The sequence below is a fragment of the Alligator mississippiensis genome, chromosome 1 (genome assembly GCF_030867095.1).
Source record: "Alligator mississippiensis isolate rAllMis1 chromosome 1, rAllMis1, whole genome shotgun sequence".
NCBI classification, from domain to species: Eukaryota; Metazoa; Chordata; order Crocodylia; family Alligatoridae; genus Alligator; species Alligator mississippiensis.
The window spans coordinates 434,314,567-434,337,446 of NC_081824.1; the positions used below are offsets into that span (position 1 = coordinate 434,314,567).

The 22,880-nt window shown below is 47.4% G+C and overlaps 1 protein-coding gene across 7 annotated transcripts in view; it reads right to left on the reverse strand.

The window, feature by feature from the left end:
- ZMYM2 (zinc finger MYM-type containing 2) overlaps positions 1 to 22,880 on the reverse strand; it is a 160,583-nt gene that overhangs the window by 133,498 nt on the left and 4,205 nt on the right. The window contains exon 1 of one of the 7 annotated variants that reach the window (XM_059720659.1): positions 22,330 to 22,416. The exons of 5 other annotated variants lie outside the window; for them this stretch is intronic. In XM_059720659.1, coding sequence (XP_059576642.1) covers positions 22,330 to 22,382 — 53 coding nt within the window. In that variant the 5' untranslated portion in view covers positions 22,383 to 22,416. Of the gene's footprint in view, positions 1 to 921; positions 1,077 to 22,329; positions 22,417 to 22,880 lie in introns of those variants that run through there. One more of the 7 variants, XM_059720661.1, reaches the window with a different exon arrangement.

Genomic DNA, 22,880 nt, shown 5'->3' on the forward strand with positions numbered 1-22,880 from the left:
AGAGGCCGGGCCGGGCCCGGCGGCAGCAGCGCAGTCGCTCGAGCAGAGCCGCGGGCAGCCGCACACAAAGGCCGCGCGCGCGCCCGCCCGCCGGGACCCGCTCCGCGCCGCGCCGCCAGCCAGGGGACTGCTGCGGATCTCGGCTCCCCCGCCCGCCGGGGCCGCCACAGGGGCAACGAAGCCGCGGGCCCGGTCCGGGCGCCCAGGGCGCGCTCCCAGTCCCGGCCGCAGAGGGCAGCCGAGACCTGCCCCCGCCCGGGCCGCGGAGCGCAACAGCGACGCCCGCGGCAGCGGGAGAAGGAGCCGCCCCGGCCGCGGACGCGGCTTCGCCCAGGGGCAGCGGCGGCTGCGCCGGGAGCCCCGACCCCCGCCTGAGGCCCCTCCCCGGGCCGTGCGAGATCAGCCGCACAATGGGGCTGCGCCACGCCGGGCTGGAGCCGCGGGGGCAGCCGGCGCCCCCCACCGCCCCGCGGGCGGCTCCCGTCACCTGCCGCCCCGGCCCCGGCCCCGGCCCCTCCCCGCGGCGCCAGCGCGGACTCGCTCCGTCCTCCGCCCCGGGGCGCGCAGCCTCCGCAGCAGCTGCCCCCGGCCGCGGCCTCCCCCTGCAGTCGGCCAGCGGCACTGCCGCTCCCCGCCGCCATTAGCGGCACCAGCGAACAATACGGGAGGGCAGCGACGGGTCCGCGGGGCGCAGCGCCGGCCGGGGGCTCCGGGGCGCGGGCACAGTCACAGCGGGGCCGCGGGGAGCGCTCCACCCGCCCGCGCCCCCTCGGCCGCCCGCGCCCGCCCCAGCAGCGACGACGCAGCGGGCTCTCGGTCCGCTCCGCCCGGGAGCCGCGAGGCGAGGGCAGGCGGCGGCGCCCGTCCCCACCCGGGGCAGCTCGGCGCCGCCAGGTCCCCCCGAGCGCGGCCCCGCCTTACCCGGCCGCCGCCAGCGCAGCCCCCCCGGCCGCACGCGCTCGGCGCGACTCCTCCGGCGCCTCAACTCTAACTCGCTCCAGTCCCGGGCTAAGCGCAGCTGCTGGCGCTGGGGGAGGAGGACGACCCGGGCCAAGCGAGCTCGGCCACGGCCGCCCCCATTGGCCGCCACGCGGGGCGGGCTGCGGCGCTCAGCGCGTCGATTGGGCGAGTGGGCCGCCCGTCAGCGACGCCGGCAGCTGGTTGGGCCGCGCCGCCGCCCGTCTTCCCCCGGGCCCCGCCCACAGCTCTTCCCACTCCGAGCCATTCAGCTGGCTCGAGAAACCCGAGTCTCGGCGCTCGCGGCTCTTGCTGCCCGGGGCCAGGCGGGGGCGCCGCTCCGCTCCCGGCACAGCTGCTGCGGCAGCGACGCGGCGCTGCCCGGAGCCAGGGCCGGGAGCCCTTCGCGCAGCCCAGCCGGGTGCCCGCTCCCTCGGGGCAAGTGCCCGCGCTGGGGCAGGCCCGGCCCGGCCCGGCCCGGGTACTGCAGCCCGTCGGCCCGGCCCGGCCCGGCCCCGCCCCGCCGGGCTGCAAACCTGGGGCCATTTCCAGGAGGGCCGCGGGAGACCTGGAGCCCAGCCCCGCTCCCGCAGGGCGGAGCGCGCAGCTCCCTGCGCCGCCCCGGGCATGGCTCCCTGCTGCCCTAGCCGCGATGGGGCCGCTAAAGGCGTCATGTCGGCAGGGCTCCTGGACGCGCTGCTGCTGGTGGCAGTGGTGACGTCCTCCATTTTGTCAGACGCTGCTGTGGGGACCGTGGGCTCCTTCAAGCCAACGCAGGGTGCAGGAAGGCACCCACTTGAGGTGGCCCCTGCTCTGCTGGGGCAGCACAGGGTAGCTGGCAGGGTTGCAGGGTGGTTGGTGGGCAGAACCCTCTGCTCTGCTCCCAGCTTCTGCCAAAATGGAGGATGTGTACTCCCCCTTGGGTGGCTGCTTCCTCCCCCCAGGGGCCACAGGCTCCAGGCCTGCTTCTTTGAGACCCTGCTGCCCTCAGGCCCTGGGGCCACTCGCTCTCTGCCCCATCACCCACTCCTCCCCTGTCCAAGGGAGGCAGCAAATATCAGTCCCCTGCTTTCCAGTGCTTGCACCCTGCTAAGCAGCATCCTGCACCAGTGGCCCGCACTTTTGGGCAAGAGCCCAGGCCTCTGCTTCTATTCCCAGCCCACGGGCCACACAACCCACCAAGGCCATGGAGCGACAGCCCTCGGAGGTGGCACTGGAGGCCCACCAGGCCTAGGCTCCCCTTTGCCTGCTTACCTGCCCATCACTGATGGCCTGCACCTGGGCTGATCAGCACTCCTATTGTCACTACAGAGCATCTCTCCACCTTCCCACCCTGAGGTGCAGCTCCAAGCAAGCTTTCCCCACCGCCACTTGTGTGTGCTGGGGATGGGAAAGCCTGGAGATTGCACACACTGCTGGTTGCAGTTATGTGGGGAGCCTCTTAGCATAAGGGAGAGTCCAGCTCCCTCATGTCTAAGCACATCTACCACCCACCACATGCTGAGGTGTGGAAGAAGATCTAGAGGAGGTGCTAAGTGAAAAGGTCTCTCCCTCCATATCTATGAACAGAAGTAAAACGTGCATGAAGTGAAGCCCAGTTCTCTTTGAAGGACTCTGACAACACAATCTTGAAATGGCTTGGACCAACCTACAACCTCATTCAGCCCCTTAAATACATTCTTCCTAGACTCCCCTGGAAGTGCTCACATTTCTATTCTGCCAACTCGCCCCCTCCCTGGCATTGAAAATCAAAAGCACTGTAATCTGTCCTAGGCACACACCCCATTTCTGCTGCCTTGGGCTCCACAGCAACAAAATGCTGCACAAAAGCATCCTTCTCTGAAATGGTGCTTTAAAAAGTGCTTAACCGTAAGTATACACTTAAGTTGTTTTGAAGTTCAATGGGAAACTCTAATGGGATTTTAACATGTGATTTTAAGTGCTTAGGGATGCCCAAGAGATGAGCTTGCAGAATCAGGGCTTGAAGTTGGAATCTATCATTTCTATTTAACCAGTCAAAAGAGTAACCAATGAGTGCTCTGTCTTAATTGCTGTTCTAGCAAAGTATGTGAGGGACAATGGTTCTTCCCAAATTTTTCTTCCATGTGACCCCATTTCTGACTCCATTTCCTCAGCATAGCCCCGCACTCCCAACCCACAGCCCCCCACAACCCCCAATGCCTTTCACTCCCCGCTGTGCCCCAAAGCCAGGGCCCACAGACCTCTGCCCCTCCAGCCAAGCTCAAGACCTGGCTGTCACCAGCAAGACGCAGCAGCTGTTTCAGCATGATTGGAGTGCAGAGTCCAGATTCCCTGTTCCCCAAACCCCATGCGGGCAGCACTGCTGGAGTGGAGCCCATGCAGGGGTTGGGGGCAAGGATGCAGGTTGCCCACTACAGACTTAGGGGTCCCTGCCGTGCTGCCCTCCCCCTAGGGGCTCATCAGCCCAGTGGGCAGGACCCAGGGAGGGAGGGAGCACCACACCATGATGGCTGCCAAGCTAAGACATCCCCTGCTCACCCAGCAAGGGCTTGGTCACAACTCCTTGCTGCCACCTCTGCCATACCTCACCTTGGTGGCCATAATGGTGCACACTCCCTCCCACAATGAGTCTCATCCACTGAGTTGTTGGGGCAGGAGCTGCCCCCGAGCTGGTCCAGCCCAGCTGCAGATTATACCAGACCCTGTGGTGGGTGCAGAAATCTCAAGAGGCACATTTATTGTGACCCCATCCACTAACATTGCAACCCATTTGGGGGTCAAGACTCACAGTTTGGGAACCACTGGTATACAAGCTTCAGCAGCTAATGTTAACACTTGGAATTACAAATTTAGAAATGTGTGCATTTTATATTAGAACTTTGCTAATCCTCATCTTATTAGAGAGAGTCACAAACCCTAATTCTGAATTCACCGTCTCACTACCGAAACCTGGAAAAAAGGAATGGCATAAGCCAACTATTTTTCAATTATTTTTTGAACTGATAGCAGTGGAAGGTGACAATATGGCATAGATAGCTATCCAGCATTTCTGTAACTAGTAAGTTACTCTCTTGCTATCTATAAATCCATGATGAAGCTGAGCTTTCTTTAAAAAAAAACATTAAAATTAATCAATTCTCTCTCACACGTTGCAAGCACTTCTAGTAGTCCAAAACCTAAAAAAGTAGTAAAATCTCTTCATGAATGCCATGGACCTGAAATTGATGTATTCATATTCTTCACACTACTGCTCTCATAGACATGCCCAATGTCAGCAACTTCACTGTAAAAGTTCTAATTTATATTGACTGGCAGTAGATAAATTCAACAAAGCTGAACTGACAGTTTAAATAATGGATTTATGTGAAGAATGACATCCTTCTGCATCGCATGTTTCATGAAGTAAAAGTGTATCAACCAGCAGTCCACTGTGTCGATTCTGAGAAGCAGCAATGCAGTATCTCACATATTTTAAGAGGTTTAGGTTTTAACAGGAATCCTGGCAAGTTTTCCAAAACAACCTTCATATCAGGTGTAAGAAGGTGTAAAACTGGAATGTATATAGCTCACAGCTACCTCCTGCCAATATTTCCAAATGTTCTCTCATGTCAAAGAATGATTAAACTTGTTCCAGAATGAGAAAGTGAGTAAATTCTGTTCAGTCAAGAACTTGCTCTTCAGCTGAACACTAGGGCTATGCAAAGCTTTGGTCCCTGATTTGATTCAGTGGAGATTTGGCAGCCAAATCTTTAAATCTGAATCGAATCAGGAGACCCTTTAATCTTTCTGAATTGATTTGAACATAGACACAGCTTTAAATGTTTTTTTTTCTACATACCTCAAGGTATCAGGTGACTCATGAAAGCTGAGATGCTGGGGCAGCTGGAGCATCCCACAGGAGCATGGGGGTCTCCCCAGCACACTCGGCAGCAGATCCAGAAGTAGACCAGAAGCACTTCCGGTCCACTTCCAGGTCTGCTGGGAAGCGTGAGGGGGGTCCCGTCCCGTCCCTTGGCTATGTGACTAGTGCCTCCTGGGTCTGGGGTGCATCCAGGGTCCCCCCACGGCTAATCGCCGAACCAGGAGGGCATGCAGTGGGGGGCCCTGTGTGCTCCCCGGCAGACCCAGAAGTGGACTGGAAGTACTTCTGGTCCACTTTTGGGTTCGCCACTGAGCACACAGAGGGCCCGCCCACGCTCCATCCACCTCACCATGCCAGCGTTCATGAGCTGTGTCTGGTACCTCAAGGTAAGTAGAAAATACATTTAAAGCTGTGTCTATGGCCGAATCGCTGATTCTCCGAACCTGCATCGAATCTTCAGACTTGGATTTGGCTGAATCGAATCAGGGACAGTGATCCAAATCAACTAATTGAATCACTGTCCCCGATTTGGGCTGAATCCTAATTGAATACGGCCCGTTTCACACACCCCTACTGAACACAGCCTCCCAGCTGCCTGCCTGGAGCAGCCTGGGCTCCGTTTACTGGCAGCAGCTGCTTAGAGCCTGGGCTGGCAGTGGTGTGCCAAGCAAAATAGCTTTGTGTGCCAAGCTCAGCACACATGCCAGGGGTTGCTGACCCCCGATCTAGAGCTATGGCCATGATTAAGGGTGCAAGGGAAATATCTGAACTAGGTACACGTCTGCCAGGTGAATTAGGTACAGGCCTACTACTGTTTGGCATAACTGAACACTTGGAAGGTGGGAGTAAATGAGGAGCTTTACAATTTATTAAACTGATTTGAAAATACTTCTGTCTGAAACTCATATCAATCATGCACCTTTAAAAATGCTAATGCAGTTATTATGTGTTACTACCAGCGTAAGTAAAACAGAGTCAGGTACTAGTACAATCTATAACAAAAATGGCTATTTTTCTCCTATTCTCCTGCCTGTTCTGCAGCATCTCTCTTCCCAGCCTCACTATTCCCATTTTCCTTGCTTTTATCCACTCTTCTCCTCTTCCTCCTTCTATTCATTTCTCCAAAGTTTCTTTCCATTTCCTTCCTTTATTCCAAACACTTGCCCCTATATTTTCAACCACTCTTCCACTTCTCTCCTATAAGAAGGAAAAGAGAAAAATGGAAGGAATGTAGTATGTAAATTCCTGGAGCAGAAAAGTTGCTATTTACTTGTACAGAACGTAGCACAATGAGGTCCTGGTCTATGATTTGGACTCATAAGCACTACTATAATAAATTATACAGAGTAGAAACATACAGAAACAAAAATACATTTTTCCTTCAGTACCCAGATCACTTTGCTTATATCTTGTAATAATTTCCTCTACACTTTCTGCGAGTTTTGAACAGCATCAGACATATGAGTAGCTTTTTAGATTGAAAATTTTCAGGACAGGAATCATGCTTGTATGTGTTTGTATAGTACCTAATACAATAGGGCCCCAATCCTGGTTTGCTTTGAACAAAACATTGCATGTGGTTTTCAGTATGGATTTTTATCTATGTATATTTTTCATAATATTTATAAACAATCAATATGCATCAAAATATGCATTGTATTCAACTATTTGTTTGCATTTATCTTTTAAAGATACTTTGAAAGGTTGAATAATGTGAGATTATACACTATACAACACTATGTAAAATAATGTTACTACCCATTACACGGTATATCTCCTGGGAAACCCCCCCCGCCCCCCCAAAAAACCCCCAACAAACTTTACAGTCCATATTTCAGTCCTGGAAAAGCACACATGAGCATAGTTCCAAAACCTATACAACCTTCCTCTAGAGATCAAGTATCCCTATTTTGATCTTGTCTAGGCTAATATTGCAATTTCTGTCCAGTAAAGTAATATTCTTAAATCATCTCTCTAGAGTTATGCCAACATCAAAGTCATACTTACTTGTGGGGAAAAGGGCATATTTTACAATTTCCCTCGTTTCCTTTTGGGTTATTTTGGTAAGACCAAAAACCAAAAAAAAAAAAAAAACCCCCAAAAAAACTTATAGCTGAAATTCTTTTTCTTAGGTCCTAAGTTAATGACTTCACATTTTCTACTATTTAGAATCATCCCATTTCTATTACACCAGTTTTCCAGACCATCCAGGATTTCTCTGTATAATATCCTGATTCTCCTCTGTATTGATGGTACCTCTTAACTTTGTGTTATCAGGAAGTTCCTGCAGCACATTTCTACTTGCTGTTCTAAAATCATTAATGAAAATATTCAACAAGATCATTCCCAAAACTAAACCCTGAAACACTCCACTAGCAATCTCCCTCCAGCCTGATATTTCCTCTTTCAACACTATCCATTGCCATCTCCACTCTAGAGGGTTCCTTACTTTTGTTACTGTTCTTCAACCAATACCCACTTCTGCAGTTTAATTAGGAAGTTCCTACCTGACAATTTATGCAAGCCCAGACAGATGAGATCACTGCACAGAGAATCAATTACCGCATTAAAGAAAGATGTCTGGATAAGTACAGAGAGGAGCAACCAAAATGATCAGAGGCATGGGGTAGTTGCATAACAGAAGACGCTAAAAATATTAGGACTCTTGGGTTTGGAGCCAAGAAGGCTGAGGGGGGATATGATAGAAGTCTACAAAGTCATGAAGGGTGTGAACTAAGTTAACATGGAACTGTTGTTCACCAAGCCCCAGAATATTAGAACTAGGATGCACCCACTAAAATTGGTAGGTTTAAAACAGGTTTAAAACAAAAGAAGAAAGTTCTATGCAAAGCATAGTTAATTTGTGGAATTCATATTGCCACAGGAGGTGGTAAAGGCAGTTAGCATAGCCAGGTTCAAAAAGGGACTAACTAAATTAATGGAGAACAGATCTATTAATAGCTATTGAACAGAACCACTGGAGATGCTCCCTCTGACATCTCTAAACCAATAATTTTGGATGCCAGGGAGGGTACTGAATAGGGGATAGATCACTCTAGATATCCAGTTCCATGCTCTCCCTTCAGAGCATCCCCCCCTGCCTTTGTCAGAGGACACAGGTCTAGATGGATCACTGATCTGAACCAGTATGACTCTTATGTTATTATGGGTAGGTTAATAAAATTTACCTATAGTAAGCCCATGTTGTTTTTCAGCCCATCTCTTATACTTCCATGTATTTAATTATTCTCCCCTTCAAAATCTGTTACAGCCTCACTTTCTGAGGTCAGACTATTTCCAGAAACTAGTCTGACCTGTAGTTATAGAAATCACCCACCCCTCCTTAAAAATACTCACTGCATTTGCTCTTCTCTAATCATATGGCATTTTACCCAATTTGGTAGATTAATTAAAATATTTGCTACATAACCTGTAACTTTATGTGCTACTTCTTTTCAAATCCTGGGGTGGAGATAAGCTAGTCCCCTAACTTGAATACATTAAGGTTTTTGCATTTTATGTCCATGCTGTTTGCAGCAAGAGCCATTTCTATATCCTCACGTCCACTTATCCATCAGACCTTGCCAACCTGGTCAGTCAACATCATTGTCTTTCATGGAACCTGAAATGAAGTATTCACCTAGGTCTTGAGCCATAGCCTCATTGTATACTTCTCCCATTTCTTTCTTCTTCTTTTTCATACTATTGAAGCATCTTTCATTATTTTTTTAATATCCTTTGTAAGGTCCAACTCAGCTTGACTTTACATTTTGTGACCTCTTTGACATAGTTCTCTTTGCTGATCAGTAAGGGTGCACTGATAAAGATTTTCTTGGCCCATACGGATATCCAATTATTAACCAGCCATATTGGCTGATATCAATCCAATAGCTTATTTACAGGAAAGTAGCCCGGCAGCTTGGAGCTTATCTAGCTGGTAAGTCAAGGGTGGGAAGATAGAGGCCCCCACAGTGAGAGAGGGAGTGGGGCAGAGGCAGGATCTACCCAACCACAGCAGTCAATGGGGGCTCCTGGGACAAGAAGTGGGACGCAGCTGCAGGTGGCTCATCCAAGGGGTACAGGGGGTTGCGGAAGGGGGGACAGCTCTCCACTGCTGCGTGCACCCCCAGGGGAGGCATGTGCCCCCCGTCAAGATTTGTGCACGGGACAAGGGCAGACAAGAGGCCAGGGGCTGGCCAGCCTCTTCCCAGCAAAGGGGCTGGCAGGGCAGCAGCGATGCTGGGAGGGGTGGCTACAGGGTGGGCTACAACCACCCCAAAATTCCTCTTGGCCATCCCTTGCAGCGCTGCTGCCCACCCCAGCCCAGCCCCCCTGCCAGGAAGAGACTGGTATTTATCAGTGACGTTATCAGCTACACCAGCCAATATCAGCAATTGGCTTTTTAATGTTAATTTTCCTTTAATCGGTGCACCTCTACTGAACAGTTATAGGAATGTAGGAGTAGAAGAAGCTGCCTGTGTCATCGAGTCCAGTCCCCATGATCACGGGCAACAATTTACCCAAGAATTCCCCAGATCACCACTTCAAACCCTTACATACACAACTACAAAGCATAAAACCTGAAACACCCAATGTGCCATGGCTAAGAGCAGGGGCAGACAATACTTCAACACTGCAGTAACCACAGAAGTAATTAACAATATATGCTCACAGGATCCTAGGAAAAGGATCATGCCCCATGCTAGAGGAAGGCAAAAGTCCATGGTTCTTGCCAGGATGACCTAGGTGAAACGTTCCTTCCTGACTCCAAATTTATCAATTAGTATGACCCTGTGTGGAAGAGCAAGATCCTCTAGCTAGGAATCTCAGAATTATATATGTACAAGCAGGAGCATTAGCAAACCCTGTCAAAAATCCCCAGCCCTTGCTGTGGCTACCATCCCAGTGTTTCAGAAGAAGGTGAATAAAGCAACCAACCAAACAGAAGCCAGTAGAATTAATATTATTGAAAGGAAAAAACAAAATGTTTGCTGGTCCCTTCAGATAACCTTCAAAAGCCCTTACACATGAGACTGCAAGACACCTGGCACATGGCAAGAGTTGCTTCTACTCCTAAATACAGGAATTACCAAGATTTGATTCCACATATTCTACATGATGGTTGTTGAACCAAGAAATCCCCATCCATTATTTTCAGTCACATTTTCCATTCCTTGGAAGCTCTCCATTTCTTCCTAATACCTTCTTGAGGTTTGTATATGGACCCACCCCAGGGGTGGCCATGATCCCCCTGGAGTCCCCTTAGCTCATCCACCTATGTTTTGGCACTCTCCCCTTCTACCTGCCACACCTTGTTGTTAATTAGTCCTTAGAAACAGGGAGGCTGCCCCAGGGCTCCCCATAAGATCTCCAACTCTGGGACACAGGTGTCTCTGCTCTGTGCCTTAAGGGCCAGTTACATGGCTTCAACTGCCCTTTACACCATGCCCATGCCTCACAGATGTCACTCATTTCTCTCTCTCTTATAGGCCCCTGGTCCTCCTAGCACCCCTCTCCTGGGCTATGGGCTCCCTACCCTAGTTCTTGTCCCTTCTGGCCTACAGGTTCCTCAGCCCTCTCGGTCTCCAGCTGTGACCCCAGGTCTTTGGACCCTCTCTCTGGGCTCTGGCTCCACTCCTAGGTCAGTTGAGACTCATGGGCTCTCCTGGCCCCGTCAGTCTATGGCAGTAGCCTCTCTCAGCCTTCAGCACCCATCTCTGGGCCCTGGCCCACTCCTGGACCACTGGCCTCTCTGGCCCCCCTCACACTCACCCTCCCTGAGCACTTCCAACTCCACCCATACCAGGCTACAGGCCCCTGGCTCTGCCTATTCAGCCTCTCCTGGGTTCAGGCTCTCTCTCTCTCTCTCTGGACCCCAGACCTGTTATTCCTCTGGTCCCTCTCTGTGGGCCGGTTAGGACCTTCTGACCTCCCTATAGTCCCTTCCTCAAACCTCCAGACTGCTTACCCCAGCTCAGAACTTACCCAGGAGATCTGCTGCAACTCTGCTGCCCAGAAGCATCTCTCTCCATGGCTCTCAGGGATAGATTCGCTGACCTGGGCTTATATGCTTCAAACCTGGCCACCTTCTGGTCACCTGACTCTCTAATTGCCCCTGCCACACCTGTAGGCTGTTTCTCAGGCAGCCTCCCTTCTCCAAGTAGCAGGAGCACCATGCTTCCTTACTATAAGGATGTTAGTCATCTACTTAAGTTGATGACAGTTTTTCCCCTTGTTCAAAACAAGTTTCTGATCATTTTAGTACCTGTGACTCCAAAAAAAACAAATCAAGTCCCTGAGCTCATTAATCCTGTTAACTTCATTAACTTGCTTAAGTTTATCAAAACATTTTGTCCTTTAAAAATCAAGATCCTTAATTAGTTTTATTCAATATAATTAATTTACATGGGATTAATGAATATCTTGATCCAAAGATGTTTCCTACAAGCAGTTATTCTGCCATGTCCTCATTATTTACCAAAACCTCATGAATTACCACCTCTTGTAGATGTAATAACTATTAAATGAAAAAAATATTTCATGTATTACATTACGGAATATTTAAGACGTGCCATAAGAGTAGCTATTGTTCCCCAATCTATATCATAGAAAACTTTGCTTCCTAGATATAATTTCCAATAATCTCTAACAACATTAGAAAGCTTTCTATTCATATCCAAACCTGATCCTAGGGGTCTATACAGCAAATCTCCAACAATACTTAGGTAACGCCTGACAAACCTGGTTTCTTTCTATGACAAAATGATCAGCCTTGTGGATAGAGCAATGTATGCAAGTTTAGTACACCTTTTGTCATAAATCTCCCACAATATTTTTGTAAGTAAGCTAAGGAAATAGGGCAGGGGTAAGCAATTATTTTGGGCGGAGGGCTGCTTACCCAGTTTTGGCAGGCTGTCAAGGGCCGCATGGGTAGCCCCACCTCTTGACAGGTGCCCCATCCCTTGACAGGTGCCCCGCCCCCTGGTCACAATCTTGGGACCAATGTCCCAGGGTCAGCACCGATGGGGTCCAGAGCAGGGCGCAGGCCAGCAGGGGTCTCTGGAGCCAGGCTGGTCTGCACCAGCAGGGAGGGGGGAGCTGGCCTGGCTCCACGGAGCCCCTGCCGGCTGGGACCCTGCACTTCTGCCACCCTGCTCAGGGCCCTACCGGCACTGGCCCCGGGACACTGATGCGGGCTCCGTGCTCCCGCTGGCTCCGCACCCACTCACTCCCAGTGCCCCCCAGCCCTGCGGAACAGGCAGGGGGCTGGTGCTGAGTGTGGGGAAAAGTGGCCCCTCGTAAGGGGGGGGTGTATGTGGTGGGGTGTGGTTGGAGAATGGGTGCATGTGTGGCGGGGTGCGGGTATGCTGGGTGGAATGGGAGAGGAGGAGATGGGGCTGGGCTCCCAGCTTCATTGTATGCGACTCTTGCAGACTGCATGCGAGCCTAATGTGATACAGCCAGGCAGACCCTGCGCCCAGGCTCCATGCTCCTACCAGTCCCAGGGCACCTGCACGGGCTCTGCGCCCACCCAACACTGCCATTTCCTTGCTTTCCCTCCTTCATGCTTGCCCGCCACTTCCCTCACTGCTCCTCATGGCCATAGCTCCCACTGCCCCCTGCACCACGACCCCCCCCACGGCTCCCAGAGCTGCTCCCTGCAGCCCCCACTGCTTCTCTGCCCGCTGCTTCCCACTCTGGCTCCAGCCTGGTTCAGCAAGCACCACGGGGCTCCCAGCTGCTGGGGGATTCAGTCACTATATCCAGCCTGCAGGCCACATTTTGCCTGCCCCTGTCTTAGGGCCTGTCCAAAGATCACTCTTGTAAAAGGAAAAACACCTCTCTTGGGTGACAGCATTTTCTTTCTTTTTTCTTTTATTTTTAGTATCTACCAGATACATCAGTTCCAGATCACTTATGTATGCTCTGTCTTATAAAAAAAGTAAGATTTTGCCTATCATAAGGAACCACCATCTTTTGGGAGGGTATTGTTTTTCCAAAACAGAGATTGATAATATACAACTTGAAATGTGTTCTCTGTGATTTTTTTCACCTAAATTATAAGCAGCATAGAACAAAAGCCATTGACTTACCATTTGATGTCAGTTGGACTAACAAAGATTAAACTGGGAAATTTGATACACATTACTATCCTATTCTTAAGATAATGCTCAAATGTTTTCATCCAAGAATGACCACACAGGAAACTTTTGAAGAGTAAATCAAGTTCCCCCCTCACCTGCAAAATGTTAAATGCAAGTGATTGACACTATCCCCTTTTTTAAATCATTTTATATCATTGTAGTGCAGAAGTCCAGTCATGGGCTACATCATACTAGGCAATGCATAGAACTCGGAACAAGACTGTCTACCCAATCAGCAAGCAAGCAAAGTATAAGACAATTGGGGGACAGGGGTATAAAAAGAACCCCAAACACAGATGGATACAGACAAAGGAATTGAAGGAGATGCTTATTATATTGCATTGGTCAGCATCACTTAGTGGCCTCATCATGTAAGCACCCAAACAGTTATAAAGCTTTTGGTAGCCTCATAGAGAAAAAAAGTAATATTTAAGTAAAAATTAAGAGGAAGGCAAGGTGGTACCTTTGCAGATGCTTGGGAGAAGTTTCTCTTAAACAGGAGGGAGATAAAGGAGAAAGCATGAAAATGCCTGCTCAGAATTTTAACTAACAGGTAATGAAAACTGGGGTTATGGGTAAACTAGTGGCAGGAATCAATATCTGGCTAACAAATGAGACACAATACCCAAGTTGAGTATAGGCAGAAAAGAGCCCTGAAAGTGAAAATAACTTACTTTTTGTGATTGAAAAGAGAGATTGAAGATGGACAAAAAGAGATGGTATAATCAAAGCTAGCAAGATATATCTTTGCATCAGCATTCTGAATGGCTAGAAGGGAAAAAGTGTACAAATAAGAAAGTCTGTATTTTAAATCCATTATGTAGAAAGGATTTTCCAGATTTAGACAGACCCTGGATGTGAGGATCCTAGAGAGATCTGGTTAGAAAACAATGCTTAGCATGGTAATGTTGTCTACAATGACAGAGAAAAAGACAGGGTGAACTTACGGAAGTATTACAATCTCTGCTTTAGCTAGGAGTTTGAAATAACAGCTAGGTATCCACTGACCAAGATTTAGTTTGGACAGAAGGAAATGAGTATAGAGTACACAGGGATCTGAAATTCATTCAGATATGTTTTTAAACTTGTGTCTGTAGATAAGATTGCCAAGAAATAAGGTGTTGAAAAAGAACGAGACAGGAACCGAGGAGTTATGTGAAACCTTAGAGAGCTGGAGGTGGAGTGAGGTAGTTTTCCAAAGGACATATTGAAGGAGTGACTAGAGAGGTAAGAAAAGAAAGAAAAAATACATTAGAAATGGATAGTCACAGAACCCACTGAGGAACAAGATTTCAAAAGGGTTGCCAATGGTGTCAATGTTGGTCAGTTAGATAAGCCTATCTGAGATTTTTCTGTCAATTTCTTTCTAGCCAACTCATTGGGCACCTTGCACCGCATGCGGATGTTCAGTTCCCCAGAGACAACTAGCTGCAGTGCACCTTGTGCTGCAGTTACTTGCCCCCGAGGAACACCCGTACCACACACGCTTTGGCACGCAACAAGTTTACCCTGGGGGCAGTAGGGGAAGCTGGAGTCAGCAGCCTTACCTAGGGTCCTGGGGGCCTCCCAGGGCTGCAGCTGTGGAAATCCTGCTGGGCGAAGCCTAGCCGGCAGCCACAGCACAGCTCTGGGCAGCCCAGCTCTGCTTTTCAGCAGCGCACACTGCCAGAGTGTGCACTGCTCCGTTCCCATTCCCCCCAGTTTTTTTTGACCCTAGATATCCATATATCCATGGATCAAAAATACCTGTGGAGAAAAACAACAAAAACAGCAGGGCAAGCACGGGTAGCACACACCTGTAGCGTGAAGAACACCGGCCTGTGCGGTATGTGGTGCTGCAAACGTGTTTGCGGCACCACATACTGCACTAATGCACTTGTCTGGACACACCCATTGACAGCAATTTTGGCAAAGCAAAAGAAGTACAAGCCAAACCATGGAAGAGAAACCCTAGACAGAAAAAATAAATGGTATGTTCAAAGAGCTTAGAGATAGCAGGGAGATTGGGCAGGTTTTGAAGCAACAGGTGAGGTCATAGGATTGTTTTAAGATTTATTAAAAAAAGTAATTAATGGTTTCTGAGCCCCTTACCATAGGCTTCAGAAGTTACTCAGAGTTTTCTTCAGGGTGTCAAGTTGGGCACTCAAAATTTCAAAATGCATAAATCATGTTTACACCCTTATCCGAGTAAGGTAATTTTGTAAAGTTACCACAGTAATTCTAATAAGGATTTATGTAGCATTCATCTGCATGATGCAAGTGTAAACCAAGAAATTTAAAAGAAAATCTCACCACTTAAAACTCTAACTTACTCCTTGATTCTTAAGGTGAAGGAAGACAGACAACAGATGTTCCAATTCATACTTCAATATACTGCTGTAATTGCAATGCTATTGATCAATTCTCCCTATCCCCTCTGCTTTGCCAATTATACTGATTTGACTTTCTCTTCCATAACCATCTTCACATTTTCTCCAACTTTTCGTCTGCATGTCAAGTACTCTCCCTAAATTCTTCTATAAGGCCACTACCCTTTCTCAATACTCTACTAACAGCCATGAGTTCAAAAAGAAGATCCAATGAAGATAATGTGAAAGGAAAATATTTAAGTAATTTGATATTGCTAAATTGTATGCATAGTTAGCTTGCGTAAGAGACTAGGAAAGTAAGAGAAAGTGACAAGCTCTTTTTCCACACTCGTTAGTCAGGTCTCATCTTAAAACCAGAGATAAACAGTTTGGGGCAAAGAATATGCCTTTACAGATGTTTGTACATCACCAAGTCATACTGATGCAATTACATACTGATGCAATTACAACTTTTATACTCCACTGCAATACAAACAGAATTATTATAGACTATCAAAACTTAACACAGCTTATTCACCACTGACAAAAAAAACCCACTATACATTATACTTAGAGGCATAGAAAATAATGCATTTGACTTAATTTCAAGTAGCTAAATGCTGAAGTATGAAAGATTTGTTAGGAAGTCAGTTAAGAGGCAATATTAGAATATTCTGAAGATCTAAAACAGTATTATACTGGAAATAGAGCAAGACAGATTCAAAAGTTCCAAAGAGCTTACTCCAAGATTTTCCAAAGACAATCACCCTAACCAGAAGATTGTTATTAAGCATTCACTCAGTAAGGATGGGATAGTCAAATAGAAACAGGGAAAAGAACTTGGCCATTTTAAAACCAAGCAAATAAGTTTTAGTGTCAAGCAGAAAAAAAACTGTGTACTCTGTAAAAGATGATTAATTTTGTTATTATGGATTTAGGAGGACACAGATAGTGCACTGCCTGTACTTTAACCATTAACAGAGTTACTAACTTTGTGAACACTGACATCAGAAACTATCCCATTAGACCTAATCCAATATTTTGATTATGACAGTGGCCAGAAGAAATATTTCAGAGGAAGGTACAAAAATCCTGTAGGGGATAATTATGAAAAAAACAGCATTAGTAAAGTAAGGAAATTCAGAATACACAAAAGTACGGCAAGCTGGATATAAGTGGCAGAATCATCGTGCTGAAGATTACTTCAATGGCTTGATGTCTAGTTAGGAGGAAGTACTGAGTGACCCCAGGGGTCTGTCCTCAGTCCAGTTTTGTTAACATTTTCATTAATGTTTGGGAGAATGGGATTGAATATATGCTTAGTAGATGTGCCCATGATACCAAATAGGGTGCCGTTACAGACACTCTGGAGGGGAAGGCTAACATTCAGAATGACCATAATAAAACTAGGGAAACAGTCCAAAATTAACCCAATGAAATTTACTGAGGACAAATATAGAAATACAAGCAAAGGAGTCTGCAAGCAGTTGTTCTGCCCCAGACTGGCTCTTGTACTATAGAAAAGGACCTAGAGGTTCATAGAGAACAAGTTACATACAAGCTAACAGTGTGCTCTTGTTGCAAAAAAGGCCAATAGCGTACAGGGCTGTATTAACAAGAGCATCACATGCAAGTCAATACAGGGCACAGTGGTACCTTATAGACTAGGGGTGGCCAATGCGGCCTGAGGGCCAGATGAGGCCAGCCAGACAATTCTATCTGTCCTGCGGGGCCCCTAAAACATTTAGAAAATTAATATTTATCTGCCCCTAGCTGCCTGTCATGCGGCCCTCAATGGCTTGCCAAATCTCAGTAAGTGGCCCTCCACCCGAAATAGCTGCCTGCCCCTCCAGACCAACTCACTCAAAATGGCATTAGCTACTTCATCACATGCCCTGCCTTCCACCTGACTTCAAATTAACACAGTTAACTACCTCCTCACATGGCATATTAGGCCCCACACCTCAAGAAACATGTGGACAAATTGGAAAGAGTCTAGCAGAGAGCAACAAAAATAATTAGAGGTCTAAGAAACATTATTTACAAGGAAAGGCTGAATGAACAGGAATAATTTATTCTGGAAAGACAGAGGGGATCTGATAATAGTCTTCAAATACCTAAGGGGTGGTTATAAAAATGGTGATGGACTAATTCTCTGCAGTCACAGGGGACAGGGCGTGGAACAATGGCTTAAATAATTTCAGCAAGGGAAATGTAGGTTGAATAGCAGGAAGAACTTTCTCACTATGCAGGTACTTAAACATTGGAACAGGTTACCTAGAAAGGTTGTGAAATCCCCATCCTCAGGAGTCTTTAAGAGCAGATTACACAAAAACACTTGACTGAACAATCTAATCAGAGATGAGTCTGCCTTGAGCAAGGGGTTGGACTAGATGACCTTCTTACATCCCTCCCAAATAAACTTTTCTACAATTCTAACCTGTCTAGAAGAAAAATCAGGAATCAGCCGGAATCCTGAAACAAGGGTATTTATCCCATCAGAAATAAGCATGGATATACTCATTCACACAGATGTACACTGTGACAGGGGACCATCTTGGGGCTAAGTCACATGCTGTTCCATAAACTGATGTGCAATGCGGGAGGCTGCCCATTTTACTGCCTCGATGCCAGGGGGCCGTTGTAGAGCCTCTTACAAACACAAACACACACACACACTCTCTCTCCCCCCCTCCCTCCCTCCTGACTGGGCTTCTTTCACACCACCCTCTCTCTCACAGCCTCTTGCTATGCCCGTCACTGAGCCACTCTCAGCCTGCCCTGCTCCCTTGAGCGACCTCCTTGGTCCATCAGCCTCGACTACTCTCATTCTGGCACTGCGCACCCAGCCCTTCCAATTGCTCGTGCTCCCCTACTCTATGTGGCATTGGCATTGTGCCTTACACTGGGCTGACTCTGCCCCTAGCCCTTCACCGGGCAACATTCCTCACTTGCATACTCATGGGGGTTGTGGCCCGTGTGCTGCCCTTCAGGCTGCCTCTACAGCCATACTCAATACACCCCCTGGAGCAGCCCCTACTCTGGGCAGACCCAACATAAACTACTGCCCCCTCTGGGGCCACTCTCCTACCCTCTCTCCAGGCCACACTACTGCCCCCTCACTGGGGCCTCTGGGGTCTTACGCCCCTGTGGGGCTCAGGCATCCAAAGATGTGCCTGGCCCCAAGTCTGGGTAACCCACCAGGATGTGGGGGATGGGGTTTTAAGGCACTCCTCCCCGCCTTTCCCTGGGGAGACAACTGACCTGGCATTTCTGGGTAGCTCCACATCCACAGGTAGTCCCACCAGGCCATACTTCCCCAACAGGATGCAGATTTCATTCATACCCAGGACCAGGAGCCTCCTGCCATCCCCATAGCTCCTACCCTTACCTCCAAGATGTTTCAAGCAACAGCTCAGCCGAGTCATGTTTCTCCAGCTTCCAGCAGCAGACTGCTGCCTCAGCCCTGAGGGCCCAGATCTAAAATGGAGGCCTCATAAGGGCTGGCCCGCACCTGCCGGCTGTCTGCTCTCAGCCTTAAAAAGTGGCAGGCACCAAAGTGCCCTGCCACACGCACTTTCTTTTTAATTCCACTTAGCTATTGGCCCAAATGAAATCTAGTGGCACCAAACTTCACAAGATGAATCATGCATTTTGCCATTTAATTAACTGCTCCCAAAGGTCTGAAGAAAGGAGGCCTCATGGCTGCCAAACCACTACCTGAGTTTACATAATATTCACAGCCCTAGATAAAGCAGATATAAAAACTAATTGTATGCTTGAAGCATCACTCTACACACGCCCCCCTCCACCCCATACACACACCCCAATGTAACTTCTGTCAGGTCAAAAATTTCTCCTAGAAATTATAGCTCAAATGCCTTATAAAGCATGAAGTACTCCAAGTAAGAATCTAGGCTCAGACAGTAATCTTTAGAACATGCCAATTTCTACTGTCAGGAAGACTGGTACTACCAGGTAAGGTATAATCAACAGCCATGCCAGCCTGAAATCACCTGATCTTGAAGCCAAATATTCCAATGTCTAGCTACTATTTGGATGGGCGACCACTTTGACAACACAGATACAAGTTGAAGAGTTGTGGTGAAACACCTGTCAAATGCTAGCCCCATAGAAAATGAGTGCATGGCAAACTTTATTCTGTGCCATCACTGTTTCTGAGCTATGGAAAGGAATAAGAGGAAGTAAGGAAGATAAGCTACCAAAATTAAAGAAAAGAATTCAAGGGCAACGTAGTCTCCATTGCAAATAACAAGCTACAGAAAGGCTAGACTAAACCACTCAGTAGAATTTAGGTTTTATACTAAAACAAACTGTAAACAGCTGCTTTTATGAGCTGTAAAGCAGGGGGGAAGGAGAGTGTTACCACTCAATAAGACTCCCTATGCTTAATACTGAGCTGAAAACCCCACTTGCTTCCTCCAGCTTGAAAGAGCTTCAATGTTGGTCCGGCAGGTATGAATCAACGCAAAGCTACTAACCTTCAAAGTTACTTTAGGTAGAGTTTACTACCATTTGGGGTAGACAGGACATCTGAAAGAAAACCTAAAACAAAAGTTATTTTGAATAACCATTAAAGACCCCACAGAACACTGTAAGTAGCAATGGCAGAGGGAGGTCAATAGTAGTACATACAAAATGAAGCAAACACTCTATATATCAGTTGCTGATACTCAAGAAAGATCTTACAGTGATTGTGGATAATTCTCTAAAAATAATCAACAATAGTTAAAAAGGTAAAAAGAATGTTAGCAATTATTCAGAACTGTACTGAAAACAGAATGGAAAAATCTCATAATGCCATCATATAAATGGTATATCCACAGTGGAGGAGTTCAGGTCCCCCCCTAACCCTACCTCCAAAAGGATACAGTAGAACCCAAAGGTATGCAGAAAGGCAAAAAGAATGATAAAGGGTATAGAGAGGCTGCCACACCAGGAGATATTGAAACTTCCTACCCGATTTAGTCTGGAGAAAGAGATGGGTGATAGGGGAATACGACAGAGATCTACAAAATAAAAGGCCTGGAGAAAGCAAGTATTTACCATCTTCAACAAACCCACAACTTGGAGACACGCAATGAAATTAGGAAGCAGGTTTAAACTAAACAAAAATAAGTTATTTTTAGAGGCGCACCAATATATTGGTTGCCTACTGGATCGTCACCAACAAATGGGAAATTTACATTATTGGCTATCTGCTTTATTGGCTGTTGTAGCTGTCAGTGTTCTCCAATATTTATCCCTTCTGGCTGGGTCCCCTTAATGCCCAAGTTCCTTCTCGCCTGCAGAGCTAGGGCCCCCAAATGCCTGGGTTCCCCCCCATGAGCCAGCGTGACCCCAGATACACCCTCTCCCCTCACTGGCAGGCCAGGCCAGGCTGAAGTGGACCAGCTGCTGTTATGTCCAGGGTGCTGGCATGGTGTGGACTGGGACCAGGGCAGGCACTGTAAAAAGTACCAAATGCTGCAAACATGACTGGGGCAGGGAGAGGTGAGTGGAGCTGAGCTGCCCAGCCTGGCTCAGCCCGACTCAGCCCACAGTGCCTGGGAGTCTTGCTGGGGGAAAAGGCTGGCAGGGGCTAGGGCAGCCACTCCCTCTCCCACCAGTGTGTAGCAGGGTCTTTCCCATGGTGGGGAGCCTGGGGCTACAACTGCCATTGGCACTTTTACATGTGCTTTGGGGGGGTGGCACTTTAATTAGAACGGCTCTGTTGTGTCTCCTGCATCAGAGTCCCCACACTTAGAAATGGTGATAAATATCAGTTATCATCAGATTCCTATCGGCCGATATGGTTGGTTAATAACCAGCTTCAGTATCAGACAAGAAAACCTTTATTGGTGCACCCTTCGTTATTTTCCTGAACTGTATAATTAACTTATTGCCATAAATGCTGTAAAGACTGATAATCTAACCAGGTTCAAGAGAACTGGAAAAATTAATGCATGGTAGGCCTATCAGCGAGTATTATACTTGATATCACTACAACCATTCCTATGTTTTCCTAGGAATCTTCTGTAAATAGGAAGAGGGAAATGGGACAGATGAGTCTGCATGAATACTCTCCCTTTTGGCCACTGTGGATGTTGGGCTAGATGGGACTGGCCCAGTATGGCAGTTCTTATATTTATGTTTCCTTTTTTGCTGCACGGTTCTTAGCAAAATTTTCCCTTCTACCTCTGTCATTTAATGTGTCAACTGATTATCACACATCATAAGATGTACTGTGCAGAGTATTGAAATCTAGGGTACATGAGGCTCTTGAGATAACATAGAATATAACATTAAAAATGGTAGTTCTGGATAAGGCAAAAATCAGCAAAATCTACCAATAATTAGAAAAGAAGTCAAATAGAACTTGGGTTCTACAAACTTTCATACATGCCTGCATAATCTCAGTTTGCAGAAGATATAAATAAGAGACCTCTACTTTTCCTTTTTCATTATTATGCTTGTATACTTGCTACACACTTTATTACAAAGAAAAAGTAATAGCAGAAAAGGATCAAATATCTGAAGTCAGAGAGAATTATGTTATGGCTAATTTACAGGAGGTTTAACAGATTACTACCATGGGGGGAAACAATTTGCAGAAAGATATTTGCACTCCATCCTTGTCCTTTAAACCAGCATTTCTCAACCTGTGGGACACAACCCAGAATTGGGTCACAAGAATATATGAAAGGGCTGTGAACAAACTTTAAAAACAGATCAACAAACTTTAAAAATGGATTCTCTTTTATAGGAGAAAAATTTGGGAAACCATGGCATTTCCCTTGCAGGCTGGCAGAGCTCCAGCCTTCAAGGGACTGCTTGCCTGCCCGCCCCCTCCCCACATATTGGGGGGCTGAGGCCTGGAGGCAGTGGGTCAGGAGTGAGGGGCACTGTGTTGGAACTGGCCATTGATGTTTACAAATGACCCCTAGTACAAAAAAGGTTGAAAACCACCAGGATAGTTTGAGAAGTTTGTTTTTTCTCTATATTTGCATGCAGAGGAAATGTTGCATAAACTTACTGTTTTCTATTATGCAGCCATGCAGGACTGCCAGAATTTATTAGCCCTGGCATGTAACAGACTTGATCAGCCTTTTCATCATCCTAATAAGAGGGAAAAAAATCTCACATTTATTCACTCCTCCAAAGCACCTCCTTTGGGCAAGCAGAACCTTCTAACTTGCCGTTATGTTACTTCCAACTGTTGATGTTACACCAATAAGCACTGTAGAAAAAGCCTATACAAAACCATTACATGGGAAACCATGATGAAAGCAGGAAGGGGAGCCTTGTCCTGTACCTCCAGGTATAAACAAAAACAGAATTTGAGTTCTACAGGAAAATGCATTACGTGGAAACTGCTCCTTCATCACGACTAAGAACTGTATGAGTGGCTGTAACGTATCTTGGTGGGATAACTGATCACTTGGAAGCTCCACACAGTCAGGGCCCCAAATCCAGACAAATGGGGCAGTGGGGCACTGAGGGAAGTCCAAGAAGTTTTTTTTCAACATTCAAAAAGCTTTGCCACAACTCTTCAAAGTTATTTTAGGTATAATTTTTCTACTATTT